The 15128-nt window shown below is 47.2% G+C and overlaps 1 protein-coding gene across 1 annotated transcript in view; it reads right to left on the bottom strand.

Moving 5' to 3' along the window:
* grin2da (glutamate receptor, ionotropic, N-methyl D-aspartate 2D, a) overlaps positions 1-11915 on the bottom strand; it is a 59784-nt gene extending 47869 nt beyond the window's left edge. Inside the window, exons 1-2 of the mRNA XM_062530119.1 lie at positions 11628-11915; positions 2343-2609 (exon numbers count right to left, since the gene is read on the bottom strand). Of these exons, the coding sequence (XP_062386103.1) occupies positions 2343-2609; positions 11628-11915 (555 nt within the window). The remainder of the gene's footprint in view (positions 1-2342; positions 2610-11627) is intronic.
* Positions 11916-15128: the final 3213 nt, after the last annotated feature.

The raw sequence follows: 15128 nt of genomic DNA, 5'->3' as shown, positions 1-15128 counted from the left end.
GACGAACGGCGAGATACGGAGAGAAAGAAGCAATGAATAAGAGAGAGAGAAGGACAAGGGGGAAGGAAGGGATGAATCATCTGCAGCAGAGGACAAGTGGGGAGAGTAAGGCAGAGAAACATGGAGAACATGGGAGGCAGTGAAAGACAAGAAAAGGACACACACAGAGGAGGCAGTGAAAAACAGGAAAAGAACACACAGGAGATGTACAGTAGTGAAAGACAAGAAAAGAACACACACAGAGAAGGAAGTGAAAGACAGGAAAAAGTCACACAGGAGGGAAAAAGGAAAGAAAAACAGAGTGAGACAGTGACAAAAAGAGACTGAGCGAGGGAAGGAGAGAAACAGTGTGAAGGAGGAACAACAGAATGATGTAAAGTGAGAGTGAGACACTGAGATGCAACCGAGACAGAGAGTGAGAAAGAGAGGAGGGGATGGAGAGAGAGAAAGAGAGAAGGGGATAGAGAGTGAGAGAGAGAGAAGGGGATGGGGGGAGGAGTGCTAATGAGAGTTGCCGAGGAGCTAAACCAAAAACAAGCCCGGGCATCAACCGCAAAAGAGCCGCGCGAACAGGAGGAGACGAGGACGAGGACGAGGACGAGGACGAGGGGAGAGAGAGAGAAAAACGAGGGAAGAGAGGGAGGAGAACTGCGGAGGTGTGTGTGTGTGTGGGGGGGGGTTGCGTTCGTGATCAGGGAGCCGGGGTTAGTTCCTCCCGCAGCTGCTGGGCGCCCGCCCCGCTCTCTGATGCGCACTTCCCAATCAGCTGCTGATTAAAACCCTCTCCAGCCAGTGCACTGCTTCCTTAATCACTCCAGCCAGAGTGGGGAGAGGTTGGCAGCATAGATACAGTATTACAAAGCTAGATACCGCATCGGGGCTCTAGAACGTACTGTACGTAAATAACGGCATAGATATTAGAAAGCTAGATACCGCATTGGGCTTTAGACCGTACGTAACTAACGGCATAGATATTAGAAAGCTAGATACCGCATCGGGGCTCGAGAACGTACGTAAATAACGGCATAGATATTACAAAGCTAGATACCGCACTGGGCTCCAGAACACACCTAAATAGCAACGCCATCTTGGTGAGGCCAACAATCACTGGAGGCCATCAACAGGTGTCTCTGATTGCCAACACGTGTTGCCCAAGGTGTTTGCCCCCAGCAATATGGTGGCTGTGGTCGCGTACGCACATCTAATAGAGCTCAACGGACAATGCGGCATCGAGCTTTCTAATATCTATGGCTGGCAGGGGGTGGAAAGTGGCAGGGGAGTGTGTGTGGGTGGGATGGCATGGGAGGGGGGCAGGGGGTGTTGGGGGGGGCAACCAACACATGCATAAACAGCAGAGCCCCCAGGGAGAGGGGGGTCAGACGCGAAATGTGTGTTAGCGCCACTCTGATCCGTAACATTTGTGATGCCATCTCCTCTTTCCGGGGGTTCCTTAACCTCCCTTTCTTTTTTTACGCCGGTTTTAAAGGCCACGCAGGAAGGGAGGAAGACAAATGAGAAAGAGGGAGAGAGAGAGAGCAAAGATAGAAGAGGGGTGAGATCAGATCCAGATGAGAGAGTGATAGAGAGAGAGAGCGGTGGAGAGAGAGAGAGAGATGGAGTGAAAGGGAGAAAGAGAGACAGAGAGAGAGAGAGAGAGTGAGTGATAGAGAGGGGGTACGGAGGGGACACGAGAAGAGAGGCAAAGAGAGGTAGAGTAGGAGGAGGATGATGGATGGATGGAGAGAGTGCATTGTGACTGGGGAGAAGAGGATAAAACGAGAGAGTGCACAGGGGAGGATGAAAGACACAGGGAGGAGAGGGTGGGGCCCGAGGAGAATGAGGGGCAGGCCGGGCTACACAACTGAAAGAGAAAACAAGAAAGAAGAGCACAAAGGAGACATGGAGGGGGAGAGAGAGAGAGAGAGAGAGAGAGAGAGAGAGAGGGGTGCAGGTGAAGTAGGAGAAACAATCAGAGACAGAGAATGGGGATTGGGGGGGGGGTTAAGAGAGTTAGAGCAAGAGAAAGAGAGAATGAGAGAGAGAGAGAGAGAGAGAGAGAGAGAGAGAGAGAGAGACGTGAGTTAAGAGAGTCAGACAGAGAGAATAGGGATGAGTGACAGGAAGCTATATAAAGAGAAAGACAAAAGAGGGAGGAAGAGAGAGGGAGAGAGGGAGAGAAAGGGAAAGAGAGAGGGAGATAGAGAGGGAGAGGGAGAGGGAGAGAGAGGGAGAGAGAGGGAGAGAGAGAGAGAGAGAGAGATAGAGAGGACGACCCCGAGAGCTGCGGGCTGGCGCGAGCGACATTTATAAATAGCGGGACAGAGACTGATGGAGCCGCTGACCTGGGCCTCGCTCTCCTTCAGCATGCGGCGGGTGTGCGCACCCCCTGGGTCCCCGGTCAGATTGAGCATCACCACGCTCTTCTTGTCCCAGCCGATGAACGAGCCGTCCGTGATGCCCTCCACCATGTCCAGGAACTCCTCGTAGCCGTGGTAACGCGTGGACACCACCGAGAAGGCCGTCCAGTCGTACTCCTCCAGCACCTCGAAGATGACCTCCAGCTGCAGGGCCGTGGAGGACGTGAACTGCAAGTAGATGGAGCCGCTCTCCTGGAGAGCAGGGAGGGGCGGAGAGGAGAGGAGGACGAAGGAGAGGAGGAGAGATGAGGAGGAGAGGAACGGGGGAAGGGAAGGAAGGGGGGCAGATAAGAAGAACAGGAAGAGGAAGAGGAGAGGAAGGGAGGAAAAGGAGGGGAAGCAGACAAGAAGAAGAAGAGGAGGAGGAGGAGGAGAAGGAGGAGAAGGAGGAGGAGGGGGGGGGAGGAGGAGTAGGAGAGGATGGGAGGGAAGGTTTCAGTCTTCAATGGGCAGACTTGTGCCGTGCCGTGTCTCTGACCCACACAACACATGCCCACCGCAAGCTATAAACACTCCCTACAATCTCTCCCTGGCCTCGCTTTGAAATAGCACTTCTTACGGTTGGCTCAGAACCGCAACGTTCAGTGGGAGTCAGGCAGGCAATCACGGTATGGTATTATTAACCAGAACATGCATTTTTAAAAGTAATCAGAAATATTTCAGAACTGCCGTCAAAAAGAATATGGAGGGGAGAAAAAACAGTACACGTGACGGCATGGGCGTACAGTAACGTCTGATTATGATGTTGGAACGGGCGAGTGAGATAGAGAAGGAGAGAAGGTGGGTGTGCTGTAAAAACAACAGGACTGTATCGAACACAGGGGTGACCTACAGAGAGAGCAACGACTCTTTATACGGTCCAAACCCTCAACCCAGGTGTGGGCCGTTAACCCATTAGTGGAGCCGGGACCGGCACAGTTGATGCACTGAAGAGGGCATGAGGGGGTGGGGTGGGGTGTGGGGTGGTCGTAACAGTACTGGGGCGTAGTATTTTTTTTCGCTCCACAGATGAAGCGACATTTCTCTGGAGGCACCCCCCGCCCCCCCCACCCCGCTCACACTCACACACACACACACACACACACAACCCCCCCCGCCCCCCCCCCCCCCCCCCCCCTAACATGAGTGCAGTTTGCACAAAGCAATTTCTGGGGCTGAAATAAAACAAAGTGAGCGCAGGAAATCAATGGGCGTTTGCATGAGAGCAGCAGTGGAGAGGCAGCGGAGGGGAAGTGGGGCGTTGGACTCTCATTGCTATTCATGAGCCCCTGCTCCTGGCATGACATCAGCCGTCCTTGAGGACTCTGTGTCCTGTTGTTTTTTTTTCTTTTTCTTTTTTTTGTCTTTGGGTTTTTTTTTTTTTTTTTCGTTAATTCCTGGCCACGTTGCAAAGCCCCACCAGTACTGCTGCTGCTGCTCTGGTGAAGGTGACCAGCACTGTAAATACTGCGAAAGAGTTTCTCACGGCTGAAGGTGCCTGGAGTGTGTGTGTGTATGTGTGTGTGTGTGTGTGTGTGAGAGAGTGTGTGTGTGTATGTGAGAGAGAGAGAGAGAGAGAGAGAGAGAGAGAGAGACAGGCAGACAAACAGAGAAAGTGAGTGTGTGTGTGTGTACTGTATGTGTGTGTGAGAGAAAGAGACAGAGTGAGTGTGTGTGTGTGTGTGTGTGGGTATGTGAGTGTGTATATGTGTGACTCTGTGTATGTGTGTGTGTGAGAGAGAGAGCGCGAGAAAGAGAGAGTGTGCATGCCTGCCTGTGTTTGCGATAAGACTTCTTGAAGCGAGGCATAAGATTTGTATTAAGTGGCCGTTGTTACACCAGCCTTATCACAGAGGCAGACTAACATAGATGTGGTAGTGGAGGTAATTCTGGGAATGCATAATGTTCTGGAAAAGTCTTTTTTTAAACAAAACATGCCCCCAAACCCTGAGCCAAACACTGTTTCCGTTCGCAAATTACGCAACCATACAGATAAAATAACACCAGGCCGTGTATTTCACAGCACTACCTCATTTCACCTGAGAATAAATGTGTCATGGCCGCCGGCGGTTATAGTACCCATAGTTCCCCTCTCTCTGCCTAACCCTGATACTTCCCCCTCATCCATAATGGCCCAGCCACCTGGAGGTCCACCTACTAGCAACGAGTATAACCATTAAGCTACTGAGGCAGCTAATAAAGGCCTTCACGAGCATCCGCACATTAGAGGCCGTTTTACTAGCATGGGGTTACTGCTAAGTGCTGCACTGCCAGTAGCCGTGGACCCACGGTGAAGGCTCGGGTAATGCTGATGCGTGGCAATTCATTTGGCGCATTAGATAAATCACACGGCGAAGACACAGACCTTTGGTGAAAGCGTCCTTCGAAAACACGCCCCCAAGTCTCACCTCAATATTTAGGGGCAGGCTATCTTTTTTTTCTTTTTTTTTTCACCCCTCTCCTCCGGCGGTGGTGGGAATTTATGGCTTGAAAAAATACAAAATCCCCCTTTTAACGGTTTTGTGGGCTGTGTTCTTTAACTTCAAACTCCGGTAGGCGTTGTAATGTGAATGAAGCATGGAACTTCACGGCTGTTACACGCTGGCATAAAAAGGGTCGTTATTATGAGACACTTTCGCCCGGGCTTTTAGGACGAGGAGATTTCTAACGCACGCCCGCCATCCAAACATTCTTTTGCGAGCATGGAGAATTAAGAACAGGGTGATAAGAGAGGAATAGTCTTAAGGAAAAGATGAGGAGAGAGAGAGGGGGAGAGAGAGAGAGAGACAGACAGAAAGAAAAATACTTTGTAATGGAGCAACTTCACCCCCCCCCCCCCCCACCCTTGCCTCCCGCCGCCCCAGCTACAGATTCTCCCAGCTGAGCGGCTTTGCCTCGTAAAGCCTGCAGCCTTGCCTCCTTCTCTGGATTCACAGGCAGGTCATTAGCATAAAAGGCTGCAAAAAAAAGGGCTTGGAGTATTACCAGCTCACAGCTGTGTGTTTCTCCTGAAATGGGTCGACGCAGCTCTCTCTCTCGTGCGTTCGCTCGGTCGTTCGCGTGCAGCGGCACTTGGCTCTTTAATTGTTAGCAGTAAAAACATAATGGCCCCGGGACTGCCGGTTCAATGCAGAGACACCCCCGGAATAAAAAAAAGAAATAATAAAAAAAAAACGACTGGACTTGCCGATGCCGCAGATGCCCTGAATCAGTCTGGCCCCTGCAGAGCGACGGCGTCTCTCTGGAGACGAGGGCTAAAAGATTTCCCAGAAGCCTCTCTTTCTTTTTGGGGGTACTTCGGTCCCATTTGCATCTCAGACATTTAAGTGACATTTTTAGACCAAAAGCACTTATGGTGGGGTGAAGGCATGTATGTCATACATAGCAGAGCTTGTTCGTTCAGCACCGCATCTATCTAGAGCACACTGATGGTACATTTTAAAAACACTATTCCTCATTCTGTGTTTGGTAATATACATCTGTCTGCATTGTACATTAGAGTCATACAGTGCACAGCACCCTATACATGCCATTAGCAATCTATACGCTGGCTGTGTGGCGTGATGTATGTATTATGATGTGATTCTGCACACGAAGCAGGCGTACATTTGTCAGAAATTCACTTTTTTTTTACAAGCAGCAAAAGCACCACAAGCCCACGGCTGCAGAATCTGAACTGTGGTGCATGCAAATTTTGGCCACACTTTGATCTTAACTGGGGCATTATTTTTTTGCAACGTACATTCCGCTGCTATGCAACATACAATAAATGAATTCAAGCCTCACAACCTAATGAAATAAATTCACGGATATCTTCATTTTGTTATACTTATATACTATAACAAATTGTATCTGTTCACACTTCAAGACTTAAACTGGTGTCATTCTGCACATTTTGCGCCCTCTTGTTGTATAGCAACCTCCAAGACCCTCATTTGGGAGCCCAGCGCTCAGAATGTGTACAATCTTTGGCAACAAGAGACATCACGTCCGGCAATGTCTCTGGCCAAAGTCCCGAAACTCCTTGTAAGGATCGCACAGGTATTCCCAGTACGCACAGGGGGGCGGCGTAAAAAATTCAGTGCAAACTCCCCCACACACACAGACAGATGGAGGGGAAGCAGGCGATGGAACCAGAGGCTGGATAAGCGAGGGCACCATAAGCCAAGTGGCATTGTGTGGAAGAGGCTAAGCTGGGTGTGAATAATGTTTCGCAGATTGATCCTAGAAGTGGCGGGGGCGATCATGCACTTGAGTCGCCCTCTCAGACAACTTCAATTTTTAAAAAACGGCAGTTAATTTCTGACCCCTGCTGTGCCGATATGCACTGAGGGACTTGGGGGAGAGGTTGAAAGCATTCAGTTGGGAAGAGCTACGCATTTCCCTCTGGTCAATTTTCCGGCCAATATTGTGTGGGTTCTGCCCGCAAAAGAGGGGAAAATATGCTGTCAAGACCCGATGAAGACCGACCACAGGGTTTAAAGTACACTGGAGCGTGGATGAGAAGGTTGGGAGTAATGAGAGTGGCATGGGACCTTCCTAACCGTAATTGAATTTCACATTAAATAATATCAAATTCCCCAGAAGGCCGAACCCCACTCAATTAAAAGCCCTCAGAGTTACCTTGACCGAAATATTTAAACATCTGATGCAATTAATTACTGCCCTGATTGGAGCAATTAAAGGCCTTTGCCGAGCTCTGGGATGACTGTCTGTTCAGGGGGAGCTCGGGACGTCTCTGGAGACTCTGCTTTTGGGAACGCTGCGTCTCTCATTATTCCGGTCTGCAATTTTTTTTCCCAGGATGCGGGCAAGACAGGAGTTGAGTTCTGTGTGTGTGTGTGTGTGTGTGTGTGTGTGTGTGTGTGAAGTCTGCAGTGCTAATGTGTAGCTTGCTTCTCAGGGGTAGCCACAGTCGGTGTATGACAGATGCACCTGGTGCAGAGTTCCGCACCTGGTGCGTCATGATTAGACTGTGTGTGCCTGCAATTTTCTGATTGAGGTTAATTTGAATTTGATTAATATTATGCTTTCGTTGCATTGTCTGATTCCGGTGTGGGGGGAGTTGGAGCGAGGTTGGGCGGGGGGGGGATCACTATGTTTTGAGCAGAGCGTATGAGTTCACTTGTCCCATATTTCATTTCACATCAGACTAGTCTTTAAAATAGCCATATCATTTATTTGAGGGAAACGCATTAATTTGTAAATGAGCATGGAATTCAATCTGACTTACCATGGATAACCACATATTCAAATCTCCGACCCAATATAAACTCATCAAATTAAATCATGTCAGTCAGCTGTTGCTAAGTAGCCAACATATCAGAGTGGGGGTGTATGACAGGGAGTAAGTATGTGTGTGCGTGTGTGTGTGTCTGTGTGTGTGTCTGTGTATCTATGTGTGTGTGTGTGTGTGTGTGTGTGTGTGTGTGTGTGTGTGTGTTTGAGCGTTTCAGTGTGTGTGTGACGATTTCCTTTCAGTCCTTACATCACCCATCGATTGAGATCCGGGAAAGCACCAGAGGATTTTCTTAAAGGGTTCTTGTGCCAATTAATCTCCCAAATGAGCCCATTAAGAATCTCCAGGAATGAAAGCGCACTCCAAAGATATAAACTCACGATCTCTTAAAGTGATATAATGGGGTTTGATGTTTAAGAAGCCAAACCGCTGCAGGAGACACTCGCACAACTTTTCCCTCTTGCTGTTTTTTTTTTTTTGGGGGGGGTGAAGTCTTGGACGCAGCAAGCTCTAAATAAATAATGTTCTTCTTCTCACTGCGCCGCGCTGGTCTCTCCCTTAGCTAGATAAACATACATCCAGGTTACAGGTGGAGAGCTCCGAGGAGCCTGACAGCCAGGGATGAATATTGATCGCAGCGTAGGTGCTCCGCTCGCCGCTAACACCAGCGCCTCTCTCCCGCCGCTCACCTGTACATGCACGATAACATTTACATTTTTTACGCTAAGCTCGCGCTTTCAGCCCAAGAAAAAACGTCCACATCGACGAACGCATACTGATACCCAAAGGTTTGTGTGTGGCCGAGGGTCTGTGTTATCTGGGGAGGTTTTAAAGCTGTGCTCTGCTCAGGGACTCATGAGTGTGTTATTGAAAGGCAACATTGAGTAGCTACAGTATGCAAACTCAGTGAGCTCTCTGACAGTATAGAAATTGGATTCCTTTTTTTGAATCAATAACAGTTCTCAGAGGGAGCTCAACCAATGTTGCTGGCTACACAAAGCTCTATCAAGTGAACTGCAGGGATGACTTAAGAAGAGTTTAAAACAACAGAGAATAGACCTCTGAAATTCGCCTACAAAGAGGACACAAAGCTTTGCCCATATAAGGAGATCCACGTGTTAATTGAAGCTAACTACCTACAGTATGGCTGCACTGCAAGCTCCGGGGTGAACCAATCAAAGTTTGCATTCTAAATTTACTGAAGATCACAGTACCCAGTACAGTAGGCCTACACAGTACTGAAGATCACAGTACTACTGACTGCAAGTTAGTTCTGGGGTGAACCAATCAAAGTTTGCTATCTAAATGTACTGAAGATCACTACCCACTCGAAGGCAGAGGACAAAAGTGTGTAGAGCAAAATGCTTCATCTCTTCTTCAACTCTCGGGTGTGATCGTTCAAAATCTTCATGTTATTTTCTCACAGGAAAAATCGCAAGAGACCAGATCTCCTTATATGGGCAGCTTTTTTGTAGCCAACTTTAGAGGACTATGGAAAATCACTTTTACCCAAGCTTTGATGAATAAGGACAGTTTGGAGCATGGCCAGAAAGCTACACTGAACCGGAAACATGGTTGTTTCCTTCTTCATGCGCAAATGACTCTGACTTTGAAATAACCACTAAAAAAATCTGAGGATCTGAGGATTTGAAGATCTGAAGGAAATACAGACTGTGACTAAAAACATCCCACTGATCACTGCCCCCTCTACATGCTACGTAACCAGTTTCAGAGGAGATTCAGGTAAAAGTTAGGTACTGCAAGACAGCCAAACAGCGTAAAGTTAGCTCACTTATCTATTTATGTGAGTGTCAGCCAAGCATGGGGAGCACTAGATATCATAATAGGATTCCCCAGCCTAATTATAGGGTTGCAAGTGGGCTTTGTAAAATAGTATCTGAGCATGATTTTGGGAGACCAAAGTTGCTTACCTTATATGTTAACATCAGAGAACAAGGAGAACTATGCCATCTAAGACAACTATGTGCGACTATGGCAATTCTACGGCAGAGCGTGTGTCTTCTTAAGCACTGTGTCAAGTAGCACTTATCTGCTTGATCAACTTTAGTTGATTTGAAATGTAGATAAAGGAGAATTGTCATTCAGTTGTGCAGTTGGGCTAATGAAAAAGGATTTCCTATCTCTCTAGCCAACTTCATTCACACAAATGGTCTTCACTTGCATCAGATATGTTAAAGGTACAGTGTCCAATTCTGCTGGAATTTAACAGACGCTTTTGTCCAAAGCAACTTATACAGTACAAAGTAAAACAATACAATAGTTAACAGTAAATGGTAGTCAACAGTAAACTGTTTTTGATTACCATTAAATAGCTAAATAACAATAATGTCAATACGATATTAACTATCAACAATGAAAATAAACAAATACCATAGCAACCACGTAATCAATAAGTGTAAGCTTAAAAGATAGTTTTTAGACCTCTCTGGAGAGACCCAAAACTATCGCTCGCAGGAATGCAGTGCACTGAGCAGAGCAATGAGCTCAACATATATGATATTTACGCTCAACAACATTGACACTTTTTCAATTTACAGAGCAGGGACTGTGTATGAAGTATGAACACTAAATCTAGAAAAACATGTATTAGACTGAAATTATAGATTATAACTTTCATGACATCAGTTCAGATATTTTTAAAGCACAGTCCTCGATTCAGGAAACATTTTAAGCTCAGCCCTTCCATGATTGACTAGAATAGTGCATGGCTGAGTATTTTTCCAATGAATAAGAGCCAGGATTATGCGTGAAAACACTTTTGACCAAAGGTGTATTATATTAGTAGTAGACTGTCCCTTGAATGCCTTATTTTCCCGTGTTTTTTCGCCAATATCTAATTGCTCTATCCTTTCCTCTCCTGTTCTGATTATGTTGTTGCAAGTTGTTTTGGACAAAAGTGTCTATTGGTGCCCGGTTCATTCCAAGTGCCCAATCCGTTCAGTTGAGGAATAGTCTCAGGTTAAACTCTCCTCTCCTCATGTTAAATAACTTAACTGCTTGAACTCTTTATGAGCACTGACTTCTGAACATGTACAAAACAGACTAGACACCCAGCGCAGACCAGAAACTGCCAGTGGCCGGATTTCCCAGATTCCTTTTAATTGCTAAGAACTTCTTAGGAGCACTCTAAGAACGCTCTAAGAACGCTCCTAAGAAGTTCTTAGCACTTACTGTAAGAGCTTCTTAACAAATCTGGGAAACGCGGCCAGTACTGTATCTGCTAAACAACATAGGCAATATGACTGTACCAGAGAGGAGTAATCAAGGATCTTTGACTGTACTGTACCTTTAATGCCTTCCTTTCCAGTATCTACTTTTTCGAGGTCTATTCCTTTTTTTCTCCTACTCTGATTATGTTGATAAAGAGCACTTTGGATTGACTATGTCTTTAATGGCTTTCATCCAAAATCTTGTTTTTCTATTCTTTCCTTTTCTTACTTCGACTATGTAGGTCACTTTGGATAAATGAGTCTAATGCGCTACATAACATAACCAGAGTAAAAGTAATATTTAGCACACTCTTCTATTGAAAGCGGCACAGACTCACAGCGGGTGGGTTTGGGAGTGAAACCCGGGTCAACCGGTTGTCATAGACCTCTGAAGTTCGCCTACAAAAAAGCCACCGTCTTTGAGATTCGGTATCTTGTGATTTTTCCTACGGGAAAATAACATGGGGTATTTGAACTATCGGACCTGTTAAACTCTCATGGGGACGAAGAAGTCTGAAATGCAGACTTTTTGCTCAACACACTTTTGTCCTGTGTCTTAGAGTGGCTCATGTGATCTTCGGTATGTTAAGACGGTAAACTTAGATTTTTGCTACACCGGAGCTAACTTGCAATGTAACTTGCCATAGGTAGTTAGCTTCAATTAACACCCGGATCTCCTTAAATGGGCAAAGATGGCAGCTTTGGATCATTTTTGTGTAGGCCAACCTCTATGGGTGATGCCCACCTCACACCCTTACTCACCTGAGGCTCTCTGCCGAGCCCTGCCCCTCCGCCCACGGCCACGATGGGCACGCCGGTCTGCGCGGAGACGAACTCCAGCATGGGCGCCAGCGGGGCTTGGTCGAGCGGCGGCGGCCGCTCCTGCTCGAACACCAGGCCCTGCAGCGGCGTGGTGGCCAGCAGGTCGCACAGCTGCAGCAGCAGGCTCCCGGGGCTGCTCTCGTTCACCGTCAGCCAGATGACGTTGGCCGAGCCCGAGGGGGTGACCACGCTGTCGCCCACCGTGCCGGCCCAGCCTCCTCCGCCCATGCCACCACCTCCTCCTCCTCCGCGGCCCGAGCCCCCTCCTCCCCCTCCGACGCCGCCGCCGCCGCCTCGGACGCCCCTTCCGCTGCCGCCGCCGCCGCCGGCGTCCAGGAGCAGGGAGGAGCCCGAGTGCACCACGGCGATGTTGACGCCGCCGGACGCGCCGCCCGAGTCCCTCTCTCTCTCCCGGGGCCGCAGCAGCAAGGGAGGGGAGGGGCGCGCAGGCCCCGTGCAGGCCAGCACGGCCAATAGGAAGGAGAGGGCGGGTCTGGAGGCCATGGAGATGGCGGGTACGGTAGGGCAAAGGGGGGAGGGGGGAGGGGTTACGCACAGGAAGACTACCTGGGGTGAGAGAAAGCTAAGAGTGAAGGAGGAAGAGATAGACAGAGACAGAGAGAGAGAAAGAGAGAGAGAGAGAGAGAGAGAGAGAGAGAGAGAGAGAGAGAGAATGGGGGAGAGAGGAAGACAGAGAACACAATCGGTAAGCAAAACTGTACTGGCATCTCGCGATGAATGAAAACACAAAACCCAAAGACACTTTTCCGATCCAAGAACGAATCACCGTAAACTGTAAAAGTACATATTAAACCAAGTGAATAAGTCCAGGAGGGATATGCTAACACGCACACACACACACACACACACACACACAAAAAAAATAATAATGGAACAAGTGCACTGTCTCAGACCTAAGGCCATCCTTAAAAATATCTTTGTTTGCAGTAACAGCCCCCCCAAAAAATAATTGGGTCGGTAGGTAGGCAAATATTTTTTTTTTCAAGATTCAAGGTAAAAAAAAAAGGTACATTTTTGGTCACGGCGATTTTGTTGGTATGAATTTAAAAACATTTGCATGTTATATATATATATATATATATGTACATACACACACACACGACACACACTATATTGCCAAAAGTATTGGGTCACCGGCCTTGACCCCCATATGAACTTCAGTCACATCCTATTCTTAATCCATAGGGTTTAATATGACGTTGGTCCAGTCTTTGCAGCTATAACAGCTTCAACTCTTCTAGGAAGGCTTTCCACAAGGTATATGCATGACTGTGTACCCGTGCACCAAGCAAGGTCCATACAGACATGGATGACAGAGTTTGGTGTGGAAGAACTTGACTGGCCTGCACCTGACCTCAACCCAATAGAACACCGTTGGAATGAATTAAAGGGGACTGAGAGCCAGTCTCCTCGTCCAACATCAGTGTGTGACTTCACAAATGCGCTTCTGAAAGAATGGTCAAAAATGCCCATAAACACTCCTAAACCTTGGAAAGCCTTCCCAGAAGAGTCGAAGCTCTTATAGCTGCAAAAGGTGGACCAATGTCATATTAAGCCCTATGGATTAAGAATAGGATGTGACTGAAGTTCATATGGGGGTCAAGGCAGGTGACCCAATACTTTTGGCAATATAGTAATATTTCTGAACGTGACTTAACAAAAATCATCATACTTTATAGAGGGTGCATTAACAGTATGTTATCTGCACACCTATGACTAGATCCAATTTGTTGTAACAACACACAAACACTCTTGCTTAAATTCTTGCTTTATAATGATCTTTACCTTTTGAATTATTCTTTGACTATATTGCCCTTCTCTGCTCTTATTTGTTACTATTTGCTTTGTGTCTAAAGCACATTGAATGACCTCTGTGTATAAAATGTGCTATTCAAATAAACTTGACTTGACTAAAATGTAGGCTAGGCCCTATAGCTTTAAATATGCTGTAGCCTACTGTCAGAGAAGTAAACAAAAAATATATCATATGAAAATATATTATGAAAAAAATAATATGTTCATTTCAATGATTTTACTGGTAACTAGATTATACGGTTATACTTGCATCCACCGCTACGACGTGTCAATGCAACCTACAAATCAGAGACATTACGTTGCTTTCTTTTCTCCACCAGTAGCTAGTTCTTAACCACTTGAAGAATAGCTGTCCTTGCTAGCCTGTAGTAGAACGATCCCTTAACGGGTCACTTAAATGTTTCAATCCAAAAGAAACCACTTAATGCTGGCACGTCCTCAATTTTTTGAGTTTCTTCCACCAAAACCTTAAGGTCTCATTTAAGTCTGTTGACACGGTCACCGTTACACGAATGGGGAGAAGGGATGGGTCCGGGAAAATATCTGGATATAACTTCGTGCCAAGTCATCTAAATGTTCAAGTGTTTAATGCGTTTTCAGGTGGATAATAGTGCCCGAACTAGTATAAGTTTTGACGTTGACCGCGAACATTTCTTGGCTACAGCCGCAGCCTATAGGCAACAGTCAAGCGCGAACCACTGGCAGTGAATGAGACTGGAAGCAGCCTGTAGCGCATGACAAACATAAACATATGACGCCACAGGATTTTATTTGGAAGAAAGAACGCAGCCTACGTTTGTATGTAGGCAATTTGTATTCACAATACTTAAGAAAATATAATATTATTGTATTGCATTTGTATTGGGTGTTTGAAGAAAAATAGGCCTAATTAAAAAAAAATCGGTCGGTCTTAACGCAATTTGCAACCGGCAAGTCGGTCGGACTAGAGAGGGAAAAAAACAAATATTTGGGTCGGCCCTATATTGACCGGGTCGGTCGGGTTACGGCAAACAAGAATATTTTTAAGGATGGCCTAATACAGAAGGACTCACATCTCAACACCAGCCCTACATTCAAACATTCATCAATTAAGGCTCCATAAACATCCAACCCAATCCTCCCCCTGGCAATGGGACACACACTCTCTGCCTCAGGCGATGGCTGTACAGTCTCCCCCCACACACACACACACACACACGCACACACACACACACACACACACACACACACGCACACACGCACACACGCACACACGCACACACACACACACACACACACACACACACACACGCACACACACACACACACACACACACACACACACACGCACACACGCACACACGCACACACGCACACACACACACACACACACACACACACTGACACACACACACACACACACACACACACACACACACACACACACACACACACACTCAACCCACCATCAGCTCCTCAACAGCCCCTTTCCCGCCCCACCTCGTGGCCCATCACAATTCATTCGCCCCATTCGCTGATTCATGAGTTAGTCGCACACCATTGGAGGGCTCCGAATCTCTGCTATAAATCTGCGAGGCCATAAAGCGCGCCTCCGAGGCGTAGAAG

The sequence above is a fragment of the Sardina pilchardus genome, chromosome 24 (assembly GCF_963854185.1).
Source record: "Sardina pilchardus chromosome 24, fSarPil1.1, whole genome shotgun sequence".
Classification (NCBI taxonomy): domain Eukaryota; kingdom Metazoa; phylum Chordata; class Actinopteri; order Clupeiformes; family Clupeidae; genus Sardina; species Sardina pilchardus.
The sequence above is the reverse complement of the archived record's forward strand: the minus strand, read 5'-3'. Positions and strand labels throughout refer to the sequence as shown.